Source organism: Boleophthalmus pectinirostris, unplaced genomic scaffold (assembly GCF_026225935.1).
Source record: "Boleophthalmus pectinirostris isolate CB_2022bp ecotype Guang Dong unplaced genomic scaffold, ASM2622593v1 HiC_scaffold_9, whole genome shotgun sequence".
Taxonomy (NCBI): Eukaryota; Metazoa; Chordata; class Actinopteri; order Gobiiformes; family Gobiidae; genus Boleophthalmus; species Boleophthalmus pectinirostris.
In genome coordinates, this window is record NW_026571541.1 from 19,353,784 (window position 1) to 19,376,839 (window position 23,056).

The 23,056-nt window shown below is 40.5% G+C and overlaps 2 protein-coding genes across 7 annotated transcripts in view; one reads left to right on the forward strand and one right to left on the reverse strand.

Annotated features, from left to right (window-relative positions):
- The first annotated feature begins 430 nt into the window (after window positions 1–430).
- Window positions 431–2,469, forward strand: kcnj1a.1 (potassium inwardly rectifying channel subfamily J member 1a, tandem duplicate 1). The gene is made up of 2 exons (XM_020926871.2): window positions 431–509; window positions 1,010–2,469. Exon 2 carries the CDS (start codon window positions 1,024–1,026, stop codon window positions 2,143–2,145), a length of 1,122 nt encoding a protein of 373 aa, XP_020782530.1. The 5' UTR covers window positions 431–509; window positions 1,010–1,023; the 3' UTR covers window positions 2,146–2,469.
- A 700-nt stretch (window positions 2,470–3,169) lies between these two features.
- The window catches only part of fli1 (Fli-1 proto-oncogene, ETS transcription factor), a 39,937-nt gene continuing 20,050 nt past the window's right edge, over window positions 3,170–23,056 (reverse strand). For 4 of the 6 annotated variants that reach the window (XM_020926776.2, XM_055147766.1, XM_055147763.1 and 1 more), the window contains 5 exons: window positions 19,130–19,198; window positions 8,655–8,714; window positions 6,679–6,741; window positions 5,968–6,015; window positions 3,170–5,882 (listed from right to left, as the gene is read on the reverse strand). In XM_020926776.2, coding sequence (XP_020782435.1) covers window positions 5,353–5,882; window positions 5,968–6,015; window positions 6,679–6,741; window positions 8,655–8,714; window positions 19,130–19,198 — 770 coding nt within the window. In that variant the 3' untranslated portion in view covers window positions 3,170–5,352. The remainder of the gene's footprint in view (window positions 5,883–5,967; window positions 6,016–6,678; window positions 6,742–8,654; window positions 8,715–19,129; window positions 19,199–23,056) is intronic. The other 2 variants (XM_055147762.1, XM_055147764.1) reach the window with 1 other exon arrangement.

A 23,056-nucleotide genomic window follows, 5' to 3' on the forward strand; every position in this document is an offset into this window, starting at 1 on the left:
GAATATTTCTAGATGCATCATTTACTTGTGTGTATAGCATCATGCACATGATTGTCTGTGTATACACTCACAACTTACACTGTTTGTTATACAGATGCACACACCCAGAAACACTAATAAATACGATTATTTCAGACAAATTGACTGTCTATGACAACCTTTATAAATGGTACATGAAAATATGAGCAGGTGTGAAGTCCAAACAGTGAATCTGAAGGAATGCCCATTGCGATGCGGGATAGGGTCAGGTCGACCTCTGGTGCCAGGCATGTGTGGGGTAAACAGAGGAGGAGGAGGTTGCTGGGGAGGAGGAAGGCGGGGGTACTCCATGTGTCTGTGGGTGTAAACATCACCTGGTTGAGTGTGGCACATGGCAGCAGCAGCAGAAGCACATATAAGCAGAGCAGTGTCTCTGGGACGACACCAGAGGACACACCTCACATCATCTCATTTGTGACACAGGTGCTCACTGGATCTGTCTCTGTCTCTACATCGCAGGATACAAACAGGTGAGTCCACTTCTTTTATCTCTAAGAAATGTTGTCAGATCATGGACCTAGATCAATCTTTTCTAGTGATTGAATCCATATCTAAATGCAAAATAAATCATGGTTAATTATGTTTCAGGTATGTGCTGCATTCATAAAACATTCATTTAAATCTCTAAGAAGGTGTAAGATTTACATCCTTAAATACTAATAACTGACGCATCATCCCTCTAAACTCGGCACCTTTAATTACTACTGTGTGTATCTTGTTACCCAATGAACACTTGCTGACATATGTTCTAACCTTCAAAGCTATTAAAACTTTTAAACTGAACGATGCAGACAATGTTGAAAGTATACAAACAAGAGAAATATTAGTAGAATTATCCCTTTATGTTAAATTCTAAATGCATATCTGAGTCAGATTACATCTTTATATTTGTACTGTTACATACAGTACTATGCCTCTTGCTATAGGTGAAAAAGAGCCTAAAGCATCTAAACCTGAAATGTTTTGTTAGGTGTTGGAGTTAAGATGTGTGGCTCACTGCACCAGCGTCTCCAGGACTACCTGTCTGAGCGCAGAAGTCGCAGAACCAGATTAGTAACTAAAGACGGACGCTGCAACATCGAATATGGGAACATCAAATACAGCAAACATTTGTCCTTCCTGGCGGATTTTTGGACAACCGTAGTCGAGATCAGGTGGCGTTTTGTTCTGTTTTTCTTCGTTGCTTCGTTCACCATGAGCTGGTTCATCTTTGGTCTAATCTGGTACTGGATTGCTCGTAATAATGGAGACTTGACCTGGCAGAATCCCCCTGAAGACCACATCCCTTGTGTACACAATGTAGTCGGACTGACCACGGCCTTTCTGTACTCCCTGGAAACACAGACCACTATCGGCTATGGCGGCAGAGCCCTCACCCCCTTGTGCCCCGGGGCTGTGGCTGTTATCATCATTCAGTCCCTGGCTGGAGCCTTCATTAGTAGTTTCATGTGTGGAGTCATTCTGGCCAAGATCTCATTACCCAAAAAGAGAGCCAAGACCATCAGCTTCAGTGACATGGCTGTGATCTGCCCTAAGAATGGTGCTCTGTGCCTGTCTATCCGGGTGGCCAACCTTCGAAAGTCCCTAATGATCGGGAGCCAGATCTATGGCAAACTGCTGCGCACCAGAAACACTCCGGACGGAGAGACGATCATCATGGACCAGGTCAACATTGATTTCGTGATGGATGCAGGCAAAGACAACCTATTCTTTGTGTGTCCTCTCACTCTGTACCACACCATAGACAAGAGCAGCCCTTTCTTTGACATGGCCGTGGACACGCTCCACAAACAAGAGTTTGAGCTGGTGGTCTTCCTGGACGGGACCGCAGAGTCCACCAGCTCGTCCTGTCAAGTGCGCACCTCCTTCATCCCTCAGGAAATCATGTGGGGATACAACTTCCTTCCCATCATCTCCAGGAGCAAAGATGGCAAGTACAGAGTGGATTTCTCCAACTTCTCCAAAGTGGTGCCTGTGGCCACGGCACACTGCGCCTACTGCTTCCACAACCTCAAGGGACATCATCACTTCTCCAAAACTGGACAGGACAACCCGAGCTTTGAGATGATAGACATTGCTGACCCCCAGAGTGTCACCACAATGTGAGAAAAGCCAAACAAAAAACAGAACTCTTTTAACTCTTTTCTTTGAAAAGAGTAATGTGAAAGCGTTAGGCCACAGGAGCAGAGGTCAGAACACATATTACAAAGCATGTAAATGCTCAGATGGATGTTCTTTTGTGTTGAGCACAGTTAAAAGACTGTGGGCTACTCAGTCTTTGTGTACTGCTGCATTTGTAAAACCACACCTGTTACTGTTGGCTGACCAAGAACCAGTTTTAAAGGGACCATGGAAGCCGAAGGTTAAGGAAATTTTGAATAAGTGAAGAGAGCTGGAACAGAATAGGAAATATACCATAGATGAACATGATGCACTTGAGCGTGAATGTGGAAACACAGATAAACAAATTGATTTTAAATAATTCTTGATGAAGCTGTAATGGAGCATGTTTTAGCAAATACTTAAGGGGAAATAAAGTGCCTTCTTAATAATGTATGGTAGCATGTAGTGCTCAGAGAGAGAGAGAGAGGCTAGGGCATGAACCAGGACAGTACTGAACTCCTCAGTCTCAGAGGCACTGGCAGACGGTCAACTCAGGGATCTGCCTCTGACTGTCTCACTGTGTTTAAACTCTAAACACTTTCAACAGTGAATACTGGTTGAAATGATTGTGTGTATGTTTTTGTATATGTTCTCAGGGAAAATATACTCTAATAAACTATTTGTATCAAAACTTGGTCGTGTGTCATTGTGCACGTCATTAAAACTACATAAGACTTATCAAAAGGTCAGAGCATCATAGTGACAGGTGCTAGCCCTTATCCTGGCTCTTCTCTGTAAACATGTGAAGATGTCACACCAAACAGCTCTCACTCAGGGAGGGAGATGAGAGCCGCAGCACACAGCCTTGTGTTTACCAAAAACATGAAACCAGAACTCTGCTTTAACAAGTGCAGAAGCACAACTGGGCTGCCCAATCTACCCCATGACCTGTCATATGACCTCTGCAAGCACTGCTCTACATGTCTGCTGTCACATCTCTGGAAGACATTGTATGAAAACAACACTATTAGAGGTAAAAACATTTATTTTGTCACATTTTTTCTATACAAAAATCCCTTTTTCAAAAGGTATTACTTCATACATTTCAGGAATGACAATAATAATTACCCATGGTTATTTGTAAATTATACACATATAGATTTACATAATATACTTTAATATCCAAATTACATTGCATATATGAAGTAGCACAAGTCCCTTTTAATTAATACTGCAGGTGAAAAAGGAAGATGAGGCACATACCGCACATCTTCCCTTTATGCTACAAAATACATATTTATTTTACAGAGTATTTAAACTTATAGTAAAATCCAAAGATGTGGTGAATATTTATTGATTGTGTTGCATAATACCTGATAGTCTGCCTGGTCCAGAGCTCTGGGCTGGTGTGTCTTTATGATCATGCATAAAGCTTCAGCTTCGGAGCATGTATGGAGTATGCTAGTAAATAACTTGTGCTCCTAAATGCACTTAAGGTGTAATAACTTGAATTCCAGAAAAATAAAATTAGAAGAAGAAAAAAAGAACTTCAAAATGAGTCGCCCAAATGTACACATATAAAACGCCTAAAATGTTACTTAGCAAAAATGGACTCAAAAAGTTGTCATTTTTGACCGAGGTCAACTCGTAATAATTCTCATGACTTAATACTGTGTCACATATGAAAATAACTCTGCATAATTTATACAGTAAGTTGCTTTAATGCCTAGTTGACTGATGCTCATATAATAATAAAAATACTTCTGACAAACGCACAGCGTTTGCGAATCTGAAAAGGTTTCACTTCATACGTCATGGATTTGCTCTGATAAACTTTGCCCAAAGTCATTTTTTTCAAGTGTCTATTCTTGGATATACGCTTTAGAAATACAGCTGTGAACACCTGAACATGGATATGTTTGTAATACTGATACATCCTGATAAAGCCTTCATCAGATTCACCTGCATTCACTGGGCTCCACATCAGTGAGAAACTAACATTCAAACACAAACTGGGAGCCAGCCCGATAGAAAAATGACACTTCTCTTTGGTTTGACTGTGATGGCTGACACTCAGAGGCATGGACAGCAAGAGCATCAGAGTGCACTTTTAAATCACACACTGTCAGATCAAACACTAAGGCACAATCTGTTAGTGTAATACGATTACTGCTAACAGTGAATGTGGTGCATGCACCAAGGCCCTTTTGTCTGTATATGGCACTGGGAGAACACTGTAAGGCACTTCACCATCTGCATCTCAAAACAACACAGTGCTCTTAGCTTCATTAGGATTATAATACTGTGTGTTCATAAACCTATCTCCAAATGAAAACATGGCACATGTTTTGATCTGACTGTGGGGCAAACTTCTGCCACATGTTTGACAAACCAGAAGACATTCACATTAATACTGACATGGCTGAGCAAACAAACATCTGGAGACAGCATGGCTGAAAGGCAACACAGCCCGAGCCTGTGTGTGGCCCCTGGAAACAACAGACCTGGGCTCAATTATTCTTGCAAATTGCTTCAATTACATCTTGCCTTTGCTTTAAGTGCACCAGAGTCAAGTGCCCACAACAGACTCACCCAGCCCACTACACATACAGCGCTTTCTTATAGCATCTGACTCTCGAGCTTTCCAGTTTGGAGGATAAATTAAATCAAATGAATGGCATATTCCAGTTGCCAATTTCTAAATTCAGTGCTGAGAAACATTGACATTGACAACACAAATGTCTCCATGAAAAAAAAAAATTCACACAAAACAAAAACAGGTGGACAGACCTCAATAGAAAAGAAGAGTCAAAAAGCTTTGACGAAAACAGAATCCATGATGCCCACAGTGGAAAGGAGCTAATGCAGTACTTAGCATAATGTACATACGTAGTAATGGAGAATGTATTAAGACCCATAACACACAGGCCTATGTCTGACAGCAAGACCTCATCACATGCTTCAGCTTGAGATTTAGCTTGTAGGTGCAGTAGGTTTAAGAAAAAGGCACAGCGACATGGCAAATAAGTCTTTTTTATAAGTAAGTAGTATTCCATTTTGGACTGCCGCATCCAGTTGTAAGTTCTTTACAAGTAAAACACAACTTCAAAATCCTTCACTTTGGGGTAGGAGGACGTAACTCTCCTGTTAACTTCATAGGATTGTCATCATCTGGAGTGCAGGTCAGCATAAAGAAGAAGTGGTGGTGTCTTAATAATAACTGCCCAGATGGGAGGGCACGTGGGTGTTGGGGTGCCGGGGGACATTGGGGTTGGGGTAGATGCCTGCAGTGGGTGAGCTCCAGTATGGGGCAGTGGGTCCGAAAAAGTTAGACGAAGTGACTGGCATAGAAGGAGGGTGTGGGGAGACAAAGTTAACCTTTTGCTGGTGTGCATGGTAGGAGGGCACGTAGGCCAGGTCAGACGGATACTTGTACATGGAGGATTCAGTGGGGTGGGGTTGTAGTGCCTGCGCGATGCCATGAAAGTCAAACTTGTAGGCGTAGCGTTTGCCATGCACTTTAGTCATGATGTTTTTGTCGTAGTAGTAGCGCAGTGCACGGCTCAGCTTATCGTAGTTCATATTGGGTTTACTCTTCCGTTCCCCCCAGCGTCGCGCCACCTCGTCCGGGTCGGTCATTTTGAACTCGCCGTTGGTGCCCTCCCAGGTGATGCAGCCCGCGTTGGCACTGTCTGAAAGGAGCTCCAGCAAAAACTGCCACAACTGGATCTGACCTGAGCCTAGGAAATAAACAAATAATTGAGTCATTGGATCATGGAACAGTGACGTCATGGTTCTGCTAATCTGAACACTGCATGTGTTTACCTGGATTAGCAAGACGACTACTGGTGGGGCCCAGAATCTGATACGGATCTGTGGAAAGAAAGAAAATGTTACTGGTAACCCACAACAGAAAATATTTATGTGAGTGTTAGAATACCAGATTGATTTAAGATCCCCTTTTTAGAGCATCGGCATTAATTCAACAGACAGTACAGCATGAAGAGTGAGAAGAGACATTCAGAAAATTGTCAGAGCCTCTACCCTTATTTATTGAGATTTCCACCTCCCCAAAAAGGCAAAGTATCATTTATATTTTATTCAAAGTCTAAATAAGTAACTGAAAAATCTAAAGTATGCCAACAAAATCTGAATAGAAAGCCGTATTCCAATTAGAAAACATGAAATGATTAAAATAAACCAGCCCTTAAATTACATATTTGCAGTACCATCAATACTGGCTCACCCAAATGCTCAAGTGAAGGGACATTGGAGATTAAGTTAATATTAATAAAGCATTATTCATTATATTAACATGTCACGTAAAAAAGCAAAAATCTCTTATTGAACTTACCATAAAACTTTTAATTATACAGGGCCTTTGGGAAGCACTTTTAGCTCTTAATTAACCCAGTGAGCAAAAATTACAAGGCTCTCATTTGCATATATCTGCAGAGTAATTAGGCCAAGTTCCATGAGCTGTGTTCAAATGAATGATAGTGTATTTCTGCGTAGAGAGCGAGGTGCTGTGAGTACCTGGCTGAGCGCGGGGCTGCTCTGTGGACTTGCTCACATTCTGGGGCACCACTGGAGAGCCTGCTACAGACACAGATTAAAGACGGGTTAGCAGCAGGTGGATAGAAATAGTCAGACGTATCCTAAAGGCATGGCAGCAAAAAGGCTCGTCAAACTCAGGCATGGAGTACTAGTTCTTTGGTCTGTGGTGGATAAAATATTGAAATTAGATGTAGGAGGCTAGGGCTGAATTAAAGTTATTAGATAAAATGTTGGAAACTGTTTCATAACTGGTGGATCACAGACTTTATCTTATCGTTAATAAAGTTGGGAAACACAAAGGAGATCGCAGTTAAAGGGCCTATTTTCTGATCTATGTTATAATGTTGTTTCTAGGGGTGCAGTGGGCGTAGTACACGGGGATATGCTGTCCACCCATTTCTCCCGACATGAGATATAAAAAAAACAAAACAAATATAAAATAGCCTACAACTTAAATGTCAAACCGGAGCTATTGGCAATGGTGAAAAAAACTAGCCTGATTCATCAGCAGGTTTCACTTTGTAGAAACCGTCTGACCTCGCAGCGTTATAATTCATTCGCTCAAAGGTAGGCAGGCACTTTTTTTATTTAACCAAATGCTGCTATTTGGTCGCTATTTGGTTGTAATACGCCGCTAACGAGGCTAACTGGTATATTAACTCTCGGGAATCATTGCCAAAACAGAATGTATGGTTCTTCACTGATTGGCTGGTGCTCGAACTTGCACTTCAAGGTTTTTTTCTAGTGTATTCCGATTCCTGACCTAGTCACTGGAGAGAAATTAAATTGAGCGGAGGCACTTAGTAGCACCAGCCTGGCTAGAAAACAACTTGCATAGGCTCATGATATTTGCTGTACTGTCCTATAGTGACCTGCGACATGAGGGGACCAGGACTGAACCAGAACTGAACCAGGACTAAACCAGGACTAAATCAGGACTAAAACAGATCTAAACCAGAACTGAATGTCGGGACGGACCCAGAGGTGAGCCTGTGTAGACCGTCGGGTGACTGCAGGTGAAAGAACCGGCACAGAGCCCCACACCTCAAAGAGCTAAGCACAGTCGTCACCCAATTGCGCTTTACGGGACATGCTGCTCCACAGGCTCTGGGCTCTCTCTCTTTCTCTCAAGTCCAAGATTAGTCCTGATTTAGATCTGGTTTAGACCTGGTTTAGACCTGGTGTAGTCCTGGTTTAGACCTGGTGTAGTCCTGGTTTAGACCTAGTTTAGACCTGGTTTAGACCTGGTGTAGTCCTGGTTTAGTCCTGGTTTAGACCTGGTTTAGACCTGGTGTAGTCCTGGTTTAGTCCTGGTTTAGACCTGGTTTAGACCTGGTGTAGTCCTGGTTTAGTCCTGGTTTAGACCTGGTTTAGACCTGGTTTAGATCTGGTTTAGACCTGGTTCAGTCCTGGTTCAGTCCTGGTTCAATCACTAATCCCGCACCCCCACTTAAAAAATCCTCACTGCACCACTGGTTGTTTCCTCATCAAAAACATACCTGGAGTTGTGTTTTGTTTCATTCACACATATTTAACACGCATCCATGCATATTTAGGATGTGTAACGATAACACAGGAAGTGCTCTACTGTGTTTTTAAACTCCATACACTGTCACTAGAATCATTTGGGTGATTTTAGCTCTGGAATTTCCAATCTCTATTGAAATAAAGGTAAAATGTTGCTTTTAACTCTGTAACTACTGCTTCATGACATCCCAAAGAGAAACAAGGGGTTTTGAGCTTTGGAGATGTAGACAGGCTAATAATAATATAGGTTTACCCAAACATCTGTGAATAAAACAAAAATAACTGCAGGTATGTTTTTGAGGAGGTAACAGAATTCTAACATGGCTTAAATCTCTCAAGAGTCATGTTTATGTAATATAAGGCCTTTAAATGAACTGACTAAGAAAGAATACCTGTAATTAATAGTATTAATTATAATAAAATCTCACCTTTGCCACTGTGCATGTTGTTCGACCACCCTGTCCTCCGAACTGCATCATACGAAGAATCTGTAAAAAAAAAAAAAAAAAGATAACATTTGTACATTTAAATTTAGAATTACTGTACATTTCCCCCAAAAATGTATGATTTGTTGTTGTTCAAGCACTGCAATAGCTATATTCCTGGAGGGGAGCATGGGGGTGTATATAGGTGAATCTTTTTGTTTCCATGAAGTTTTTGTTACTTTGCCTGGAATGTTCTGCAGTATAAATTTATCTAACTTCATATAACACATCAGGCCAAGTTACAGGTCAGATCTGTGAAATGGCAAGCCGGCCTGCTCACATTAAGAATGCATGAACAATAGAACATCAGTACGGAAATGAATGCAAGATGAATATGTTTAATGCTATACATTCCAAGCAATTCAATACCATCTCCATTTAGAAAAGATGCCAGTAAAATTTTTGAAGCAAAATGATGTGTTACAGCTTTAGACATCTTATTTGATCCCCAATTTTCAGATATAAATTATGTTACAGATGGTCTGTCTGGTGTAATTTGGCTCCATAATAGTGTTGTTACAAAGATGGCACAGTTTTTGACAAACTGCATTTGTTTGAGCATCTGAGGCAACAATATGACCACAAATAATGAGCCAGATGCAGATCAAATACAGCAAAATCCTTTTCCACTATTCCCTCACAGAAGCAGCCTCTGTGAAGCTGCCAGCCCAATCCACTAACATGAAGTCTACCTGCTGTTTCGCCCATGTACAAAACCTGCATGACAGCTCCCAGTTACAATCAATCACACTGACAAGACATGCAGATAAAGCAGGGCCTGTCTATTCCCCTGGCAATGTCTCTGAAATGCAGGTCCGTACCCACAATGCACCTGGCCAAAACCCCTGATGCTTTGTGTTATTGTGGGGCAAAAAGAGTTCACATGTTTTGAATGCAGGAAAAATACAGGCGAATGTGAGACTGATGACCTGATGTCACAGTAATGTTATCAAGTAACATCATGCAACATGCTACTTTCTCACAAGTTAAAAGCCCCCAGTGGGACAGGACAAAAAGCAGGTCAAAAGGGGATCTTCATCAAGAGAAAAGCCTATTGTACTAAACAAGAGTTTGAGAACAGAATATTGTGCAGTATCGGATTCATGAATCGAGGGCAATCGGTCAAGCCATGATAAACAACCGTTTTTTTGTGTGTGTAATAAACAATCTATTCTAGAAAACCTCTGCTTAATCCTTTAATCTAAATAGGTGATTAGTAAAGGAATGAGCCCGTATTATGCAAAACTGACTCCTGTGAGCTTTTACCATGTTAGAATGTTGCTGCCTCCTAAAACACACCTGGAGGTCTGTGTTGTTTTATTCACACATGTATGAGTAATCCTTTATTATTAGTCTGTCTACATCTCCAAAGCTCAGAATCCTCCATTCCACCTTCTGAAGGTGTAGTTTTCAAGTTAACAGCTCCTTTTACCTTTTCTTCAGTAAAGATTGGCAATTCCAAATGATTCTAGTGGTGCATGGAGTTTAAAAACACAGTGGAGCACTTCCTGTATTACCACATAACATCACACAGTAGAAGATAGTGTTTTCTGTTTGACAGATGTAGTGTGTGAATGAAACAAACCACAGCAGGTATGTTTTTGATGAGGAAACAACATTATAACATAGACCAGAAAACACTATAATATGGGCCCTTTAAAACTAAATCATTAAATTTTTTCCCCCTTAGTAAAAAATAGTAATTCTCCCTAATGAGTTCAACACTGTGGTCTTGTATTTTATTACTTGAAAGCACATCAGCCAGTGCGGACAGTAAAATTCGCTATCGATTCAAGACCGGGGCGTTTGATCATGGTGACATACTGCCCTCTTGTGGACAAGTAAGGTTTTAAATAACAATTTTATTATTAACATGACACAAAATATTTACTTTTTAAAGGCCAAATATACAAAATAATTATGAAATATATAATCTTCATCAAATTAATTGCACAAAGTGTCACAAAATGTTACTGTTAATGGAAAAATGTATGTTAAAAAAGTACTTAGAAAACTACCACATCTGTTACTGCAACTACTCAAAGAAAAGGCTATGCATATCATTTTCACAAATGTAATTTTCACCTCACCCATCATAACAAACACATCTGAGCTAATCATCAGACCTGAAAATTGTATAATAAAAAGTAAAACCACACAAAGGAGTTGAGGTGTGTATAAGAGGGGCTGCCGTGGCTCAGTGCTGCTGTCAGGTCCAATCTGAAGTAGGTGTGCGTGGCTGAGTGTGTATGTGTATATGTATGTGTATGTGTATGTGTATGTGTATGTGTGCGTGTGAATGTGTGTGCGTGTTCGTGTGTGTATGTGTGCGTGTGGGGTGTCCTGGGGTGTGGGGTGTCCTGGGAGACCTGTGTTTCCTGCCTGCTCCGCTGCAGACAACCCCTCTTTGTTTTACTGAACCTTTTTTCCCCTGGACCAACCCCCCTCCCCCTCTACCCTCCACCCCCCAAAACACAACAGACCCACCGCCTTCAAACCCCACTGCAGAGTTAAAAAGCAGAGAGGGAATTTGGCCTGAGGTTTTCAATGAGGTACTATATAGTGTAAAGATCAGGAGGGATGATGAAGGAAAAGGAGCACATGTAATTTCTATCTACTATTGGCTATACCGTCTGCTGCTGCTCTTTTACATATTTCTACATACAAACTGTACTTATTATACTTTTTAAGCGTTTTCCTTTTCCAGATGTCTCAGCTTTACCAGTTATGCTACTTTCTCCATTTCTCTTTAAATGTACAGCAATGATAGAGACCAGACTAGCAATGTCTTATGTCTGAATTTGACTGGATGAACTGAATTGACAAGTGAATGACAATAATGATTTTCTAAAATGTCAGTATGTTTTAATCTTAGTAGAGTTTTAGAGAATTCTGTGACATTTTGACGATAGTGAATTATCTGACTACAATGTCCCTCAATTTTGGTCAGCATTTCATGTAATAGAGCTCAGCAGCGACAGCCAGCTCTGTTTCTGGAAGTAAAATACCCCTTAATTTTCCCATGGACTTAAAAAATTTCAAATATTAAGAGTTTAAAGGCATAGAGGAGGCCAAGCAGCTATGTATGTGTTAACTAATGTCCATGATACTGTTATTTTAAGCCAAAAGACCACATTTAAAACTCAAGATTCGGTGAAATGCCTTAATAATGTAGCGGTTTATAACTATAAATTATAAGTCTTGTGGTCATTAGTTACCGCTGAAAAATTTAGTTCTGAAACTAGGAGACGTGGGCGGTCAGTGCTGAACTCTATTATGCTGTACAAAGTCCTTAACAAGACAAGACCAGGACTTCAACTTTTTTGGTTTAATTTGAGCTTGTTAGTAAGATAATGCATTCATTCATTCTTTTTTTGGCCGTCCTAAGCCTAATCAAACCAACTGTGTAGCCCTGTGAAGTCAAACAACTGCACCAGACAACATCCCCAGTGCTCCAGCAGCCCGTGGTAGGGGGTACGAAGCCCAGACAGAGTCCCGACCCCAGAAAATGCACACACAGCGCAGTCTCTTCCCAATCCCGCCCACCTCCTCTCTCCTTCATTTTTCCAGGCCTCTCCGACTAACTCTCTGACTGAGACTTGAGCCAGTTTCCACTCTGGTCTGGGGTGTGGTGCTCGCTCCTGGGAGAGTTGGGCTGCGAGACCAGTTAGTCAAAACAAGGCCTGAATGCTAGACGGAATGAGAGAGGGAGAGAAAGAGAGCGAGGGATAAGGAGTGAGAGAGGGTGAGAGAGGGAAAGGGAGAAAGAGGGAGAGACAGAAAGATGAAGAGAAAGAGTGTGTGGCAGAGAGAGCGAGAGGGAAAGGGAGATAGAGGGAGAGAAAGAAATAAGAAGAGAGTGTGTGGAAGAGAGAGAGGGGGAAAGGGAGAGAGAGAGAGATGGAGAGAGAGAAGCAGAGAGAGGGAAATGGAGAAAGAGTGAGAGAAAGAAAGATGAAGAGAGAGAGTGTGTGGCAAAGAGAGCGAGAGGGAAAGGAAGAGAGAGGGAAAGGGAGAAAGAGGGAGAGAAAGAAAAATGGAGAGACTATGTGGCAGAGAGAGAGGGGGAAAGGGAGAGAGAGAGAGAGATGGATAGAGAGGGAGAGAGGTGGAAAAGGAGAGCTGGAGAGAGAAATTAAGCAAGAGAGAGAGAGAGAGAGGGAGAGAGATGGAGAGAAAGATAGTACGGGAGAGGGGGGAGGGAAATAGAGAGTTTAAGAAAAAGAGAGAGGGAAAGAGAGGGAAAGGGAGAAATAGGGAGAGAAAGAAAGATGGAGAGAGAGAGTGTGTGGCAGCGAGAGAAGGGAAAAGGGCGAGAGAGATGGAGAGAGAAAGGGAGAGAGAGGGAAAGTGAGAAATAGAGAGAGATGGAGTGAGAGATAGTGTGGAAGAGACAGAGCAAGGGAGGGAAGGCTGAAGAAAGAGAGAGAGGTAGGGAGAGAGAGGAAAGAGGCAGGGAGGGAGATGGAGAGAGACAGTGACAGAGAGAGAGAGAGGGGGAAAGACAGGGAAAGAGAGACAGCGTGTGGAGAAGAGAGAGAGAGAGAGCACGAGAGAGAGGAGGTGTGGAGGAGAGAGAGATAGAGAGTGAGATGGGCAAAGAAAGCGAGAGAGAGAGTGGAAGAGAAATGGTGAGTGAAAGAGTGATGGAGAGTGAAACTGAAGAAGGAAAGGAAAGTAAGACAGATGAGGAGCAAGTCTTCGTCACCCACAGCCAGGGCCAAGCACAGAAATGCAGACAGGGTAAACTTTTTAATACCCATAATGCAGGTGCTCAAAAAACAGCTGTCTGAGTGGAGCAGTCATGAAAAGGCGGCAACCGTGGTAACAGTCGGTTGGCAAAAGTAATGATTTTCAATGATGACAATGATGACAGACCTATATATAAATGCGTGCGTCAGCCTGTTACTTCGGTTTTGCTAAGACAATCAACTCAAACTGTTACTTTTAGGAAGAAAGGCTATTAAGCTTAAGGCTGAAGTTTATCTTGGACTTGGCTGGCGTGAGTCCTGCAAAAACATGGTGAACCTTTTGCCCCCTCGAGTAAAAACAATGCCACAATATACCAAGCTCAATTTGGAGTAAGCAACTATAACAACAAACATCCACTGTTCAGCTAAGAAATATAGCTGTAATATAATCCTACAGCGATGTCGAGCAAATCACCAATCCATCTTTCTATAATAAACTCAACACTAAATATGATTTCTGTTAGGCCAATAATACAATCGTTTGCTCTAGTCCAGTATAGTAAAAAATCCGAAATGATTGATGGGATGTGAATGTTTACACCCTGCACTGTGTTATTTTGTATGGCATGGTCTCAAACCTTTTTACCCTGCTGATACTTTTACAACACAAATATGACAAAGTGCCACTCCAGTTTACAGTTAAATGTGAGGCCATTAGTGCACACATTTGGGCATCTTAAGTATATTGAAATAATAAGCGTGTGATAAAGCATCGAGTAAGCTTTGGAGAAACACTGGGTGTCAGTTGGAGAGCTAACCCTATTGTATGATCTGGACTAGAGCTGGGAATCACTAGCCAGGCTGGCGCCACCTCGTGCCTCCGCTCAATTGCATTTCTTTCCAGCAACTAGGTCATGAATGAAAATACAATAGACGGTTCGCAAAAACCCCGGAAGTGCAAGTTTGGGCACCAGCCAATCAGCGAAGAGCCACACATTCAGTAACGCTTCCTGAGATCGAGGATTTAAAGCCAGAATAAAGAGAATGTTTGGCGAATTTCATCAAGGGGGAAGACGTTATTACCCTTTTTCCTATGGGATTTGGGAAAAGCTTAATATACCAGTTAGCCCCGGCGCATTACATACGTGACTACCAAATAGCAGCAATTGGTTAAATGATAAAAAGTACCCGCCTACCGTCGAGCGAACAAATTGTGAGGTCATACGGTTTCTACAAAGTGAAACCTGCTGATGAATCAGGCTAGGGAATCACAGGGTCCCTCACGATACGATACAGGACACATGGCTCATCACACGATAATATCACAATACATGAGATAGTCGATATATTCCATATGATACTCTTATATATTATTTTATATCTTGCTGTTTTTAGAAACCAGATACATTTTAGCAACAATATTCCTTTGTTAAACATTTACTTGTGCAAAGTTAATATGAAATACTATCCTCAAAATCTATTTTAATCATCAAAACAAGTGTATTGCATAAACAGTTTTCTTCCACTAAATAAGCAACAAAAATGTATTGCCGTCACAAAAAAGATACCAAAAATACTAGAGATGTAACAATAACTGAAATATCTTGATATCATATCGCCAAAAGTCTCACAATAATATCGTGGACTGTCACAATATATCGAATTACAAGTTCCTTTGTTTAAATGCATGGTTTTACAGTAGCAACAGCTTATGACCATCAGAAACTACATATCCCATGATTCATTTCAGTGCAGAAAACATGAAGAGATAAGAATTCAAGTAAAAAAAAACTGTTATTATGGCAGAAATAATTCACATGAAAACCTTGTCAAGGTATTTTAAAAGCAAAAAAACGTCCTATCTACATTTATATTAGCCTCTTCAAAATAAATATATACAATAAATATCGTACAGTGAGATGCATATCGTGATAATATCGTACCAAGAGATTTGGATATCCTTACATCCCTGAAAAATACTCTTGGAGATATTTCAATACAACAGCTCATACTAACGATACTGTATCACAAAATTTTGTACAGCGATATATTTTGATATTTGAATAGTTTGCACAGCCTTTGTGTGGACACTGTACTGTCTCTACACCAGTGCTTTGACAGAGGTCTTAGCTCCAAGTACATGGCAAGCCAAGTTTATTTATATAGAAAAATGTGCATACAAATTCAATTCAAAGTGAAAAAGTAATACAAAGTGCAAATCTTTCTCAGGCTTTAAAAAAACAGTCCTATATTTTACCACACTAGTATTTTAAACTGCAGCCAGCTATGCAGGCTGAGATCAGAAGCCGATGGACACTACACCGGCCCATCACGGCTGCATTCCATGTTTTATATGCTCTCTTTTATTCATAACATTGCATTTTACACCAGTTGGTCTGGAGCAGATTAAGGGTTGTCTCCTGCTGTACGCTCATGCTTACTCTACCCCAAACAGCCTGTATGGTATTTGACCGTACTGTTCTCAAGGGGCAAAATGAAATTGAACATCTGGCAACGCTGATCTGCTCTCCTCAAGCAAGACTTCTTAATGGAAAAGCCAATTCTGTATCTTTGTCAGGTTCATAATTTAACTTGGGGAAAAAACATTTGTACAATCTAACGTCAGTGAATATTAGACTTTGGTGGAAAAGAAATGGTTTTAAACATTTTAATAAAGCCATGAAATGAACTGATAGGGCGACCCATACCAGGTCTCTATACCTAAGCCTGTATATAGCCAATAAGCCACAAAATTAAAGCACTATTAATTAAGATCAAAATTATGTATATGTACTTTTTAATGAAGAGGTGTATATGTAACCCTTTTTGACAATTTTTTTTTGTCTAAAGAAAAAAAGTGTCAGTTCCACAACAAAATAATTAAAATTAATTCAAATTAAGAGTATATCTTCCACTTGTTTTACCACTCCTTGTACTACTTTTACTTCTAGTCCAATGAGGTTCATTTGGTCTTCAGATAATTTATGTTATTAGGAAGACAGCACCAAAAGCTGTATAAATCAGCTGACCTGACACGTCACAACAACATCATGTGACCACTCTGAGGAAGACCGCAAGTGAGCAGTCAAAACTGTCAGGTATGAAAACAAACCATTGGTCTGAAAAAATAACCTTATAACGTACTTTTACTTCTACTTTTCATTAAGACTATTACTGCTACTTTATGTCACTGCCTATAAAACTGTAGTACTAAAATAAATTCTTTCAACATGCATTCTCAATATAGTTCAATAAGAAAAACAACATAAGGACGCTGAATGAAATGAAAATGAAATATGAATGGCATTACAATGAATGACATTTGGGCCCTTCCCTGGTCACAAGTGCAGAGTAGTATAATAGAAATCCCCATTTGAGCAAAAGGAAATACTACAGCAGGGAGTGACCCTCTCTCTCTGCCAGTGCAAATACCTGCTGCTGAGAACCAGGAAGAGCGGGTCGAGGGGTGACCGAGCAGAATCTTATCTTTGCTGCCCATTAGACTATTGGTATTGTAGCGGGGCAAGAGAGAGAGAGAGTGGGGCAGATAGACAGGGCCAGAGGGCAGTTTCAGACACTTATCACGCTCACTATTTCCTCTCCTCTCGCCTCGATAGCAGCTCTCATCCTGTGTGCGAGGCTATCATTGTTTTTGCAGCTCCTTCTCCAGGCTGCTGTGCTGACACCTTATAGCCAATGTAAAGGATGTGTATTTGGTTTCACAGATAGGCAGGGCAGCCAAGGACTAGCTGGTGTGGTGTCAGCACAAAATAATGTTTTTGGAGTGAAAGGTAACGAGGAAAGAGATAGTCATTCAAAAGTGGCTGTAATGAAGTTGGAGTGTGCATGGGTTGAACAGTAAGAGCAGTATCGACATAGAGAGGCACGAGAGGGGAGAGTGATATTTTCAAACAACTCCCACAGAAAATGGTCAAAATATGAGAATGGTATGTTGTAAAATAATTATGTAATGATATCCATATTATCACGATATGCATCTCACGGTACGATATTTATTGCGATATTCTAAAGAGGCTAATATAAATGTAGATAGGACACTTTTTTGCTTTTAAAATACCTTGACAAGATTTTGGTGTCTCTTCATGTTTTCTGTACTGAAATGAATCATGGGATATGTAGTTTCCTATGTTTATAAGATGCTGCTACTATAAAACCATGCATTTAAGCAAAGAAACATGTGATTCGATATATTGTAATAGCCCATGGTATTATTGTGAGACTGTTGACAATATGGTATCACGATATTTCAGTTACTGTTACATCCATAGCCTTTATATATTCATGCCTTATTTGACACCAGTCTCTTGCTATTTTTGCTACTTGTTTTGAATTTATTATTGCTATTTATATTTTGGTTTGAGTTATAATATACTGAGATGTGTGCGCTATGTGCAAATCATTTCCTTGTGGATCAATAACAATCTAAAACAGCTCATTACTGAAAAAGCTTATATGTTTTCTTGTCTTTCTTATTTTTATCTTTCTCTTTTTGGTGCAATCATAAACAATTGTGGTGCACATTCACACATTTGCAGACATTTATGCATGAATGTATATGCATGTAAGCACTCACAGTTCTCTAAATGCCAAATGGGACATTTAAGTTTATTATAAAACCACTGTTCATGAGGACACAGCCCAGTAACCATGTGAAATGTGACATGTTTCCTATAATTCCTGTAACCAGTAGGGAAAATGTGATAAAAACGCACCTGAATAACTCAACATTTAAAAGCAAAATGAATTGTATTAAAACTATAATATCATGTATTAAGCTATTTTCTGATCTATGTTATAATATTTTCTCATCTCAAACATACCTCAAGTTCTGTTTTGTTCATACGTTTAACACACAACCCTGCATATTTTCTTCAAACAGGAGACACTCTGTTCCACCTTGTGATGTCATGTGGTAATACAGAAAGTACTCCAGTGTGTTTTTAGACTGCATATGCCTTCTTTAGAACCATTTAGATAATTTCAACACTGGAATCGCCAATATCTACTGAATTAAAAGTAAAAAGAGGCTGTTAACTTGAAAACTATCACTACATGACATCACAAGGTGCAACAGAACATTTTGAGCTTGGAGATGAATGAATAATAAAGGGATACTCAAATATGTGTGAACAGTGTGTGAACATGCATGTTTTTGAGGAGGTACCAGCATTCAGCCATTCATGACTTAAAGCATAATATAGGACCTTTAACAATTAACAAGTTTTCACTACATCTAAGTTGTGAGACATAACAATATCAGTGATCTCTAGAGATAGTCCTATGCACCTGCCCCAGCTCTTTACTGCAACAATCAAAATCACAACATTATTCAGTTTTACCCCACAATCTCCCCATCAGGGTGTTTTCCATGTAACTGCAGACAGACATGCTCACCACTCTTTTGTGTTGTTATCAAGGCCCATTCTGAGGCAAAGCTGTGAGCTGAAATCTTGTGTCAAATGGCCAAATATCTGATCATCGACCCACAATGCACCTGTCTACCATCCACTGCTGCTTTGTGTTTGTGTTGAGGGCTGTGTTTGACTGCTCTCTGTGTTTCTCTGTGTAAATGCTTATTTGGAAGCTGTGATGCATAATTTAGGGCGTTTGTAATGACAGATCTTCACCTACTCATCTACTTTCTATTTATGTAGTTTCACAGGTTCCAGGTTCTAAACAGTAAAAATTAAAAGTTTTTTTTCTTACCGTCTTTGGGAGCGAGGCGTGGGGAAGGATCAGTGTGAGATGGTGTGTTATAGGATAATGATGAGCTACCTGTAATGACACAAAATAATCATAATCAGAAATGTATGAAAACAACAGACAGATATTTATAACATTAAAAACCCATATAGTATAATTGACACTGTGTCTTCCCCATGCTTATTTACTTTATTTTAAAGATTTGATTCCATTTAAACCACTACTTCAAGGTGCACTGTGAACTGCTTGTCTCCATGGAGATGTTGCTTTGTCTGGAATGTCCTGGTATGGCATTAAATGTATCCATCTTGCATTCACTAAATAACATGGGTTTTTACTGATTTAAAAACGTGCAGTCTTGCCTCGCCACAGATCTGACATGTAACTTGGCCCTATAGCATGGTCTACTGTCTCCATAGAGATAAATAAGTGGCAAAAGGCAACATTTTCAGGTGATGGAACCTCCACTAGAAAAGTTACACAGTGCTTTAAAGGTAATATCGGCATGCAACTGGTGTCAACAAGGCAATACATTCTCAACTAATAATGATAATCCAAATTACTGTATTGGTATAGCATCTGGCAGCATAAAGTCTGTATTCTGCTTTCTAATTGGCTAACTGGCTTGAGAACAAAACCACAAAATTGAAAACTCAAATAACTATTACTTCTTGTAAGTTGTTTTTGGCAGTTGTGAAGAAATTAAAAATCATTATGAGATTTGAAAAGGTTTAGTTTACACCCAAAGACACAGGTTGTTTATAAAAAAGCGTACATACACTGAATACAACCATGCGGAACAATACAACAGTATCTTTAGTACTTGGCATGGCCTCCAGTAGATGGCAGCAGATGGCACAAGCTCAATTAACCAAACCTGAACAAACTCCTTTTCATTTTTCTTGAATTGTGTTACTGTTTTGTCTTGAGCGAAAGGAAAATAATTCATTTCACAACTGTGCTTCCAAGAGCCCGATCCAGAGGCCAGACTGGAAACACTCGAGGCTGTCAATGTTCAGAACCCGACCCAAACTGGTGAATAATAAAGTCCAAAAGTGGGAGCGTGCATATGGCGGCTATTCATTTCACCTTATGGAGCAGAACTCGACGCTGCATTCCTGCACTTACACAGGCACCCTGGGCGGCACCAAAATGCTCTCTTAATTTTAGCTGCCCCCAGGCATAAATCAGTGAGTGGAAAAACAGACCCAAAAATGCACAGAGAAAACACAAGGCTCGCTGCTACTATACACCAGGAGAGCAGCTTTAAACACAAGACCCACTGCTACTACACACCAGGAGAGCAGCTTTAACACTCACAGGGCTACAGGGAAGTGATGCCAGTGTAAGAAATGTATCTGACGATGTAAGAGCATCATCTTGGTTTTACTGTACATTCCTATTGCACAAAAAAATTAACTTTTGGATATATACATGTTATGAATTATGTTGCTTGCACTTTCATTCATATGTTTGAATAATCCTGAATGATGAGGTTGTCTCATTCATATTAAAATGCTGTGGTTTAACTTTCTATACACTATAAACTTGTACAGCTTCTGGATGTCCACCATTCTTCTGGTCATTCAGTATTGTATTGAGTATGAAACCTCTATATGTAAGCAATAAGCAATATAACCCTAGAAGACAATACTGATAAATATGCTACACAATATACATAAAATATACCTGAGTTTCAAATCATGAAATGAAGTGGAAGTTTAAATCTTGTTCCTGGCTCTCACAAACCCTTTGGCACATCACTATAGTATTCACATACATTATTATTTTTTTGGCCACAACCACAGCTTAAGAATAACCATTTGAGGAGAAGTGAAGCAGGATGGAGCACTCTTACAAAGCCCATCAGCCTCTATCTGAAAGTGTCATATAATGACTCACATGGAAATAAACTAAATGTTTTCTGATTACGTGAAGACACCAGTGGTCTGCTTTTTGTAACAAAGTTCTGGTTTTACAATTCACTTTACTGGGGGGATAATTTACATTTCCTCATTTGTAAGAACATTTTTTGAAATGCTTTGAAATACTACTAAAGTGTGTAGTAGGTGAAAATGGCGTGCAGGTGATGGGGGTGAGGGGCCAACGGTGACAGACTAGGGGTCTGTTTTTTTAGGGGGTGGCCCAGGGAGAAGGGGGCGCTCCAAACACCCCCCTCCCTCCCCACATTACCTTCTCCATGCACCCCCAAGGCTCTGGGTCGAGTTTAGAAACCAGGGGCCCCAGAACAGGGGAGCCATTGTATGAGGGCTGGGTCCCTGCTCTGCAATCAAACGCAGCTCCCCATACAAAAATAATTCCACACACCGAGTGTAAGCACACAAGGCACCGCACCATCAAAGCCCCATGTGAGGAATGAGGAGAAGTGAGGAGATGAAGAGGAGGAGGACAGCTCAACAATTTGGGAAAAATATTTATTAGAAATTGAGATTTCTCTGACAATCTTTACAATTGCAATTACATTTATGATTTATGTTAGGACTGCAGTGCACATTTTATACACGTCCAGAAGAATTGACAAAAATAATGACTACAAGAATCACAAGAACATGTCAGAAGATGTTTGTAAAGATCTAAGATACAGCAGTTTTTATAAGATGAGATGGGAAAATAAGATGGGATATTTTGTTGTTGTTTGTGGAAAAAATGATGGTTCTTAAAAAACTGCAGCCTTTGCGATTTACTATAAGTGAGTCCATTCAAATTGCAATTTAGATTCAATTGTGATTAATTTTGCTGCCCTGGAGGAGCTGAAGCGCAAGAAGGCAGCAGAGGAAGAGAAGGAGGAAGAAGGAAGATGATGTTAACCCTTTTCCTACTGTGGGCCACATGTTGGCTGACCCAGACAGGCAAACAGGCAGCGCAACTGAGAAAACCTCAAACCAGCCCGCAGAGAAAGCTTAAGAGAGAGAAAGAGAGAGAGAGAGAGAGAAAGAGAGAGAGAGAGAGAGAGAGAGATTTAGCTTTTGATTATAACAGACCTTTATTGCATTTATTTGCTTTCAGTTTCATCCACACCCCATGGTATTTACACAAAAATGAACTCAAGTATTTACATTACATACACAGACAACAGAGGGGATAGAGAGCGAGAGAACGAGAGAAAGCGAGTGAGAGAAAGGCGGGGAGAGAGACAGACACATCAGAACTCCAGTCTGTACGGCCTATTTATTTGGATGGCCTTTTCCTCCTCCAGAAAACAAACTAGTCTTGTTAATCTGACAGCACCGCGGGGGACTGGCCAGTGTTCCCTCTCCTCTCTCTCCTCCCTCTCCTTTCTCTCCTCTCTCTCCTCTCTCACATCTGTTCAGACTCTGATAGATTGCATAACGTTTACAAACTACTTTCGTTTCTGTGCTCTTTATGACTGGCAGCTCTTTGGGAGATACTGCGACTCGGCCCACATAACTGAGACCTTTTAGGGCTTGCTGGACACAGTGACAGACCTCTCCTGGGCCTCTGCTGTTTATTCTCTTGGGCTATATGATACTGTTGCTTTAAACATGTGGACTCTGTCAACAAACTTTGGATCCCAAGTCCCAGATTTTTGGGCAAAATGCCACCAAAGAGTGGGAGTAAATTCATTCCGATGTCAAGAATGTAGATGGAAGTGAATTAGTAGGCTATTACAACTGTCTCCTGTATGCTTAATGGGGTAGTAGTTGCTTTTGGTTTCTATAAATAAATTCATTCATACAGATCTTAGATAGGTTTTGGAACTTTTAACATTTAACCCTATTTTGGTCATCCCAATCACAACAGCACTAGCTTTCACTGACAGCATAAGAACAGTTTAAAGAAGGACTAAGCAGGTCAGAGTAGACACCAAAGTGATTTACTGAGTGTCACATCTCAAACACTCCCTGAGTACCACTTACATAGTACCACCATTTGAGAGAGCCTGACCTT

What these genes read in the sequence shown, in the direction of transcription:
- kcnj1a.1 (XM_020926871.2), top strand. Translation starts at nt 1,024, where the DNA reads ATGTGTGGCTCACTGCACCAGCGTCTCCAGGACTACCTGTCTGAGCGC.